Source organism: Sinocyclocheilus anshuiensis, unplaced genomic scaffold (genome assembly GCF_001515605.1).
Source record: "Sinocyclocheilus anshuiensis isolate Anshui unplaced genomic scaffold, SAMN03320099.WGS_v1.1 scaffold75, whole genome shotgun sequence".
In the NCBI taxonomy this organism is placed as follows: Eukaryota; Metazoa; Chordata; class Actinopteri; order Cypriniformes; family Cyprinidae; genus Sinocyclocheilus; species Sinocyclocheilus anshuiensis.
The window spans coordinates 604,411-614,127 of NW_015549634.1; the positions used below are offsets into that span (position 1 = coordinate 604,411).

At 34.9% G+C, this 9,717-nt stretch overlaps 1 protein-coding gene across 1 annotated transcript in view; it reads right to left on the reverse strand.

Annotated features, from left to right (window-relative positions):
* Nucleotides 1-9,717, reverse strand: part of LOC107659647 (zinc finger MIZ domain-containing protein 1-like) — a 46,995-nt gene that overhangs the window by 23,530 nt on the left and 13,748 nt on the right. The window contains exons 2-4 of the mRNA XM_016448657.1: nt 4,311-4,429; nt 3,881-3,994; nt 2,198-2,303 (exon numbers count right to left, since the gene is read on the reverse strand). Of these exons, the coding sequence (XP_016304143.1) occupies nt 2,198-2,303; nt 3,881-3,994; nt 4,311-4,379 (289 nt within the window). The 5' untranslated portion in view covers nt 4,380-4,429. The remainder of the gene's footprint in view (nt 1-2,197; nt 2,304-3,880; nt 3,995-4,310; nt 4,430-9,717) is intronic.

Genomic DNA, 9,717 nt, shown 5'->3' on the forward strand with positions numbered 1-9,717 from the left:
CACACACACACACACACACACACACACACACACACACACACACACACATACACACACAAAAACACTCACACACACACACACACACACACATAAGATAATGAAAACACTCAAGCCGTTGTGCTGTAGTATTTTAGCCGTTTTTAAGAAAGCTGTGGTAAATGAAGGGTTAATGAGTGTATCTGTCTTCCGCAGGAGCAGCTGTGAAATTCCTGCCAAACACTGAAGCGAAAGCAATTAGGAGCGACTGATCTGCAGGGAAAACCACCAGTGAGATACAGACTCCAGCACTGTATCACTGTTTCAAAGACATAACCAAGGTTCTTTAAATTAAAACATCAACAGTTAAAAAACAGTTTGAACAGTTAAAAAAAAAATAAAAATAAGCAACATGAATTTCACAATTACTTCCATGCACTTTTTATTTAGTCATTATGTTAGGATTATTTTTTTCTCATGTATAATAACTACTATATTCATATTTTACTTCTTAGATTTAACATTTTGAATCAATTATCTGAAGTGGCTGTTTGGCATATTTGAAATGATTCTGAAGTGATTCAGTGTTTGAATCACAGTTCATAGAAATCCATCCGTAATCCTCTTTTTTGGACCTATTTACACTATCAGAGCAAAAAGAAACAAAATATATGCTCATATTTTGTTTGCAATATAAGTTAGTCAATATTAACTTGTTTAAGAAGCATTGTATTAAAGCAATATCACACTCTCTATCATGCTATGATCATCTGCAGCTGTATTAATCTACTCTTTATTAATACCACAGCTACTGGCCGAATATACAAATAAATGGACATGAATATTGATTCGAGTTAACTCATTGTATTATGTGGGAAGAAAGAAACAAACACAGCTATCAAATCCCCTTACTGTCAGACGTTCAGCAGTGAACTGAAGAAGTGCATAAAAACCCCAAACGCACACCCAGTCTAGACCGACATCAGACAGCTATAAACCTGAGTTTGTTTCTGGCGCTGTAGATTCCTCTGAGGGAAGAATCATTCTCAGACAGTACGAGAATCTCAATCAAGCAAACACCAGACAGGAATCACTCCGAAACAGCAGCTTTCACTGACCACTGCTGGAAAAACCATAGAAAAACTCAGAAAAACCTGTCTCCTATGAAACGCACGACCCTTAAGTTGCTGGATAATCCTTTTCCATCAACACAACAAGATAAAGTCAACTCAACAACACAAAACTAGATGTTCAATTATAGATGATTGCAGATGCTTAATTATAATTAATAATTCTGTCTACACTTGAAGTGCCCATGAAGAACCACAATGTGATGCAAAATCGGTTAGAAATTAGTTTCTAGTTTTACTTAGTATATCATACATAGACATATCATACTGATTTATTTTCTCAGAACTTATTTATAAATATAATATGTAAGAATTAATTACACCAAATTTTATTCATTATGTATGAAGTGTTACATCATAAGCTCTTGATGGCATAGGGTTATTATAGTTAGCTAAAACTAAAAATAAAATGAAAACCTTTTAAAAAAAATCTATTTTAGTTGTTGTTTTGAAATTAAAATAAACATCAACTGAAGTTAAATAAAATATATTTTTTTATTTCAGCTAGTTGCCAAGGCAACTTTTTTTATCTTAATTTAGTTAAAATAATATACAATTTTAATTAAATTTTTGAATAAAATAAAACAATATTTTTAAAATAACAAATTATATTAAAAAGATGGCGCCAGTTAAATACAAATTAATAAAAACTATATAGACAAGTATAAAATAACTAACTAAAAATTACAAAAACAACAACATTTTCATTCTTTAATTTTTATTTTTTAATGTTACTTTTTTATTTTAGTTCAAATGAAAATGGAAAATTTTTAAATGAAAACTGATTGAAAAAGACTTTAAGAGTATCTCAATGATATTAAAATAACACTGATACAGACTGTGTCTTAAATGTTTTTGGAAGTAAAAATATGTTCTCTAAACTATGAGCCTCAAAAACAGACCATAATGTGCTCTGCTTCTTTGTGTATAGGTAATGTAGTAAACTAGTTAGTTACGTCATCGTTCTGCTCAGTTTCTCCCAGTCCAGCAGCAGGTCCAAAAGCACCATTTCAGCTCATATGGACTCTAATGTCACATTTTGCAGTTTAATAAGGGTGCTGAGACATTCGTAGAGGATGGTGGAGTCTCACCTGCTGATTTGGGGGTGAATTTGTCCCTGTTTGCAGCACAAATGGCCAGCAGCCGATACCCCAGATCCATGTCAAAACCCTGCTGACCTGCGACACGACTCACCACCTGACACACAGACGCAAATAATATTCAAACATCACTGAAATCTCAGCATTCATGCATGCATGCTTTGTCATAGTTAAATTGGGTGGTTGCGGTTTTGGGAATAAAATATCTGTCCTGATTTGCAAACCCTCGTGAGGTCGGCCCACGTTAAACAGCACCACACCCTGAGGCCTGAAGCACAGACGTTCATATCTGCGTCTTAATTACAGTTAAACACACATCATGTGTGTCTAAAGCGCCTAATTAAACATCTGAGGGAGGTTTGGTTTAGCCCTTTTTCCACATTCTCCTTAAATGCAGCTCAGATCTGCTCTTTCTCTGCTGTAGAAACTGAAACAGCAGAAACACTAAATCAGACATTACTGCACAGAGTCACTTCATAGAATAAAAGTGTCACGAAGCAATAAACTTTAGGCCGACTGAATAAAATTAAGCACATCGTAAATAAATTCAAGCAGAATACAACAGAAAAGAACAATCAAACAGACTACAATATAACAGAGCAGGACCATTTCAAATAAAATGAATAGAATTAATTGGAGCAGAATAGAACAGAATGAAATAAAAAATTATTAAAGCACAATAGAATAGAAAAGTAGATAGACGAGAGCAGAATAAAATACAATAAAATGAATAGAATAGAACAGAAAAAACAATAGGCCTACAATAAATTAAAGTACAACAGAAGAGAATAGAATGGAGCAGATTAGAAAAGAATAAAATGGTACAGAATAAAGTGCAATAGGATAGAAGAGTAGAATAGAAAAGAGAAGAGATCAGAACAGAATAAAATAAAATAAAATGCATATAATATAATAAACTGGAGCCAAACAGAACAAAATAAAATAGAATAAATTAACAAACAGAAGAGCAAAATAAAGCAGAGCAGAGTAAAATTAAATAAAAATAACAAATTGGAGCAGAATAGAAGAGAAATAATAGAATAGAATAGAATAGAATAGAATAGAATAGAATAAATAAAAGCACAAAGGAATAGAAGAGTACAATAGAAAAAATTTCAATAACACAGAGCTGACCAGAATAGAATAATATAAAAAGAATAAATTGGACCAGAATAGAATAAAATTGTATATATTAATCTTTATATTGATCTTTACACAAGGTAACTGTCGAAGCTGGTACAACCAATTGTTCATATTACTAACAGCGGATGAAAGCTGACTGCTGACTGGTTAAAGGGATAGTTCACCCAAAAATGAAAAATTCTGTCATTAATTACTCACCCTCAAACCCGTAAGACCTTCGTTCATCTTCAGAACACAAATTAAGATATTTTTGATGGACGATATTCTCCAAAATGGCGCTGATGTCACATGGATTATTTTACAGATCTCCTTGCTACGTTTCTGGACTTGGGAACATTTCAGTTGTGTTGCTGTCTATGCAGGGTCAGACAGCTCTCAGATTCCATCAAAAATATCTTAATTTGTGTTCTGAAGATGAACGAAGGTCTTACGGGTTTGAAACGACATGAGGGTGAGTAATTAATGACAGAATTTTTCATTTTTGGGTGAACTATCCCTTTAAGTGACTGAAACTGATTGATTTGACCTCACCGTTAGGCATCCCATCAGGCTTTGCTCAAAGGGCCGCTGAAACGCTCGTGGATCTCCACACCAGTCCAACAGCTCCGACGCCGCCGTCTGGAAATTTGCTGGATTTTGCAGGTGCTGAGAAAAGAAAATCACACTCAAACATTATGCTTGAAAAAATGTGTTTAGTTAGGCTTTGAGGTGTGAAAGGCCCTTGAAATCCAAAAATATTCATCACTAGTCTACAGGAAATTATTGTCTATTGTTCCTGGCAGTCTAATAACTGTTCAACCACAGCCCGTCTGCCCTCCAGGTGTCCTGTAGGGGGCGTCACAGCTCATGAATCTATTAAAACACTCTCAGAAGAGAGTGACAACTGGCTAGTGAGCCGAATGGAGACCCTAAAGGTGTTTTTAAGGTCTGGGTTCTGTAGGGATCATGTGTTTTCTCTCACCTGTTTGATGCAGTGGAGCCGGTCGTTGGTTTGCTGGATGTGTCTGTCCATGGACGGGAAAGAATTCATCCTGCCAGACCGTCTCTGACCCTATCGCCCGGCCATCCAACGCTCAGACCCTGAAATCACACTCCATTTAGACACAGTGCCAGATTCAGTGATCAGACGCACAGAGGCTTTTTGTCAGGCCAGACAGGAAGAAACCACCTAGCAACCAACTAGAACAGCCTAGTAACGGCCTCACAACAACCACAATTTCTTGAAAAATGTGTAAAAATTAGTGATGCAACAACATTTTTAACCAAACCTAAAACAAATATTTTAAATAATCAATTAATTACGTTTATTTAATAATCGACACTCTAATAAAAACAGAGTTATGAACATTTACACTGTGGCTAAAATAAAAACCTGTTTTAATGGCAGATTTATTCAAACATACATTAAACAACGAAGACAACAGGTCAAGAAAAAATCTGTGATTATAGGTAAACTACAAAAACTAAAAGTATAACTTAAAAATAAAAATATATATATTTTTTTGCTACTTGAATTAAAATAAACATTACCTGAAATAAAATCTAAAAAAATTTGAAAATAATAAATTTTGCTTGGCAATTAGCTAAAATTAACTATTTTCATTTAACCTGAAGTACTAAAATAACCAAAAACTAAATAAACTACACTAAATAAAAATGTATAAAAACTATTTAGACATAAAAAAAATCAAAAACTAATAAAAATGGCAAAAACACACAACAATGTTAATCAAATTAAAGTGAAAACAGAAAATATTCGAATAAAAATCTAATTCAAAATATTAACAAAACTATAATAGTATGTCAATGATATAAAAAATAATACCAGTAAAAATCAAATGAATTATAAATGCATGATATATAATGCATATATTTCATAAAATGCTGTTCTCTAAAGATGTAATTTCTCCCCCGACGTACTTTAGTTAGCATGTTTTCTTTATTACTAAGTAGTACATAAATGCACGGCTATTTATTCAACATTTAGATAAACGTGTGTGTGTGTGTGTGTGTGTGTGTGTTTGAGCAGCAAGCATTTCTGCTGTAAAATAATGAAACTAGGTCAGAATATGAGAGCCGATTCCATAGTCACATGATATTACAGCAGCGCGTCCCGTTTACATCATCCGTCTCAGACGCTGAGTGATATTTATAGTGTAAATGAACAGTATATGTGCAACTGCAGACAGCCAGACTGGAGCATCCCAGAATGCACCAGCAGGAGTTTGGCTAACATGTGGGATCTCTCGCGTACTCACAACTATCAGACTGCGGGCTGCAGCAGCTGGAACACTTGCATAACTAACAGACGATGTGCCGAGACAGGCCACATCACACACACACACACACACACACACACACAAACATCCCTGGCACAGACTGAAGGATGATGGGAAACATGTCGAGAAGCAGAGGGAGTGTTGTAACGTAGCTGTTTAAGTGATATTTATAGTGTAAATGAACAGTATATGTGCAACTGCAGACAGCCAGACTGGAGCATCCCAGAATGCACCAGCAGGAGTTTGGCTAACATGTGGGATCTCTCGCGTACTCACAACTATCAGACTGCGGGCTGCAGCAGCTGGAACACTTGCATAACTAACAGACGATGTGCCGAGACAGGCCACATCACACACACACACACACACACACACACACAAACATCCCTGGCACAGACTGAAGGATGATGGGAAACATGTCGAGAAGCAGAGGGAGTGTTGTAACGTAGCTGTTTAGTGAACGACAGTAACCCTCCACAATCACACGACTCTCGTTTGTGTTACATCACTCAGTAACAAGACGGCATGTCAGACGAGACACACACTAAAGCTCCAGACGTCTGAGTGACACACACACACACACAGACACACACTGGATTAAGACGTTTACAATCATCACATTCATACAGACGTCAAGAACCAGGAAGAGTCACTAATAAGAGTCATATATGAAACTAAAAAACATGGCTAAAAATATAAAGATGACAAATGGAGGAAATAAATTAACCCTTGAAATACAAAAATATTTATCACTAGTCTACAGGAAATGATTGTCTATTGTAGATGGATTTCTGCAGAACTAGAAAATACATACAGAATGAGAATCATATTCATATTACATTTTACTAATGATTAGCACATTCTTAAACTTTCATACTACATTACTACCATATTCATAGATCATCACACTGAACAATCATCATATACATACACCATCACACTGAACCATTTCCGTATTTATACACCATCAACATACTGGACAATTACCATACTGGACAATTTACATATTCATACACCATCACGTCGAACAATTATCATATTCATACCCCATCACACTGAACAATAACCGTATTCATACAGCATCACGCTGAACAAATATCATATTCATTCATACACCATCACACTGGACAATTACCATACAAAACTATTTCTATATTCATACTATATTCTTATATTCTTCTATATTCCATCACGCTGAACAAATTCCATGTTGAATGATTACCATTTTCATACACCATCACACTGGATGATTTCTGTATTCATACAACATCAACATACTGGACAATTACCATACTGAACGATTTACATATTCATACACCATCACAATTACCATATTCTTACACCATCACACTGGACGATTTCTGTATTCATACAACATCAACATACTGGACAATTACCATACTGAACAATTTACATATTCATACACCATCACGTCGAACAATTATCATATTCATACGCCATCACACTGGACCATTTCCATATTCATACCATATTCATACACCATCACATTGGACAATTTCCATATTCATACACCATCACACTGGACAATTTCCATATTCATACACCATCACACTGGACAATTTCCATATTCATACACCATCACACTAGACAATTTCAATATTCATACACCATCACACTGGACAATTTCCATATTCATACACCATCACACTGGACAATTTCCATATTCATACCATATTCATACACCATCATGCTGAATGATTTCATACATCATCATACTGGATGATTAACATATTCGTATTAGCTTTAGCATATTAGTATATTAGCATTAGTATATTCATTTACTATGACACATCATATTGAACAATTTTCATATTCATAAAACATGGCATGGTTCCCATAGCTTATAAACTATGGCATTACCAAGGTTATCCCGTCCTGCTCACTCTGTTCACTGAAATACTCATTCAGTAGTGCGTCTGAAAGCGTTTCCCTCTGTGCCTCTGATTCAGATCAGCCTCAGGAAATGAGGCCTTTCCTGTCAGAGGAAGAGAGAGAGAGCGTTTTACAGGCTCAGACAGGAACTGGTGCAGGGAGGAACACGGACATCTGAACCCTCAACCGCTGTGTGTTCGGAAGAACATCCCCAACCCGCTCAACTTCACACCCACAAGCCTTTCTGTGCATGGTTTAACTTTAGTTTTCTGTCGTTTTTGCAGAATTTAACACAGAAAACCATATTTTCAGATTTTATTTCAGACCTTTTATTCTCTCTGTCCTGCGGTTGGACGGGATGATGTCATGACGATGATGTCATGATGATGTCATGACGATGCAAGTAATGCAGCAGATGGGATAAAACCACAGTTTTTTACGTCTATATTCTGACATATTTCCAGGGTTTCTGCAGGTTTTATGAAGGTCAATTTAAGACCAAGTAAAGAAAACGCAAGTGATAAATTGAATGGAACACAATCTGCCAACATAGTTTCTAAATGTATTAGCAATGCTTTAAAGTTTATAAATACAACTTTCAATTGATCTCCTTTACTTTTTCATTCAAATTACAAAAAAAACTGCTTCCAACCTCTAGAATATGGAAATAACTTTTACTGTACCTTCTGATCACACTGCAAAAAATATTCATTTTTTGCAGCGCATGCAACATTTAATGCCATGACTTCTGTGGACTTTTTTGTGGAAAGGCAAATGAATTATTATTTTTAAGACCCACAGAAAGCCTGTATTTCAGAGTGAAACAGGATATTCAACAAATGTAGGTCAGCACTTTATTTTCTCCATGGAAAAATGTGTATCAATATGAGAGGTGTTTCAAAACAAGACAGCTGAAAATGGAAAGCTGAGCAAAATATTACAGTTAGATCTTTTTCTTTACAAGACCAGGAATAGTTCATTCTGATTTGATGCTGACGTTAATCTAAACGAGCTCATAATGCAGAGATAAAGACAGTCGTCACTGCTGCTCACAATAGCCGCTGTTCACACGCTCAACAATACGGCTCTGTTCTGATCGCCTCGTTTACACACACAGTCTATTATACCAGCTAATATACATCACCAGCTGCAGACACACACATTCATGAGTCATGTGTCAACAAACACACACAGCTGTGTGTTGCAATATATGCGCGTGACTCAGTTGCATTTGATGCTTATACATTTTCCGCATTTTTTTGTTTTAAAAATAAAAACTACAGCTGATAGATGGTTTTTACATTGTTTAATAATACTTCACATCATTTTCCGAAGTAGGTGTTTCTATGCTAATTACAGTCTCAAATCACTCCGGCGAACAACCAGAATTTGTTAACAAATGAGTCTGTTTATGCAACAATGCGTATTACGTTTACACCTTCATGAAGTATTTGGAACAAACATGTTCTGACTTCTATTCGGCTAAAACAAAGGTGCGTTTATACCCACAACACTCCTCTGGCAAGTGTTTTCTCATGCAGACTTTAAGAACTAAACGCCTTCTCTGAGAAAACATCATTTGTTAGGGCGATCTGACCTAAGACGGCTGAATTTTACCTGTGAATGTATTTTATGTCCATTTAGTTTGTTATCTGGCAAACATCATGAAATAAACAGATCATGTGCAGTCTGACTGTCTTTATCACAAAACCTTAAATCTTTCCTGGGTGGATCTATCTATCTATCCATCCATCCATCCATCCATCCATCTATCATCTATCCATCCATCCATCCATCTATCTATCTATCTATCTATCTATCTATCTATCTATCCATCTAAATTTGTAGGCATATATTTTAAAATACATATATATTTATAGTTATTAAATTATATTTAATAATTATTTATACTACAAATTAGTGCTGTCAAACGATTAATCGCATACAAAATAACAGTTTGTTTGCATAATATATGTGTGTGTTCTGTGTATATTTATTATGTATACATAAACACACACACATACAGTATATGTTTTGAAAATATTTACATGTATTTACGTCTACATTTAGATTTATATCATTTATATTATAAATAAATATATTTAATATTTAATTATAACCTATGTTTCTTAAATATATACACATGCATGTGTGTGTATTTATATATACATAATAAATATACACAGTACACATACA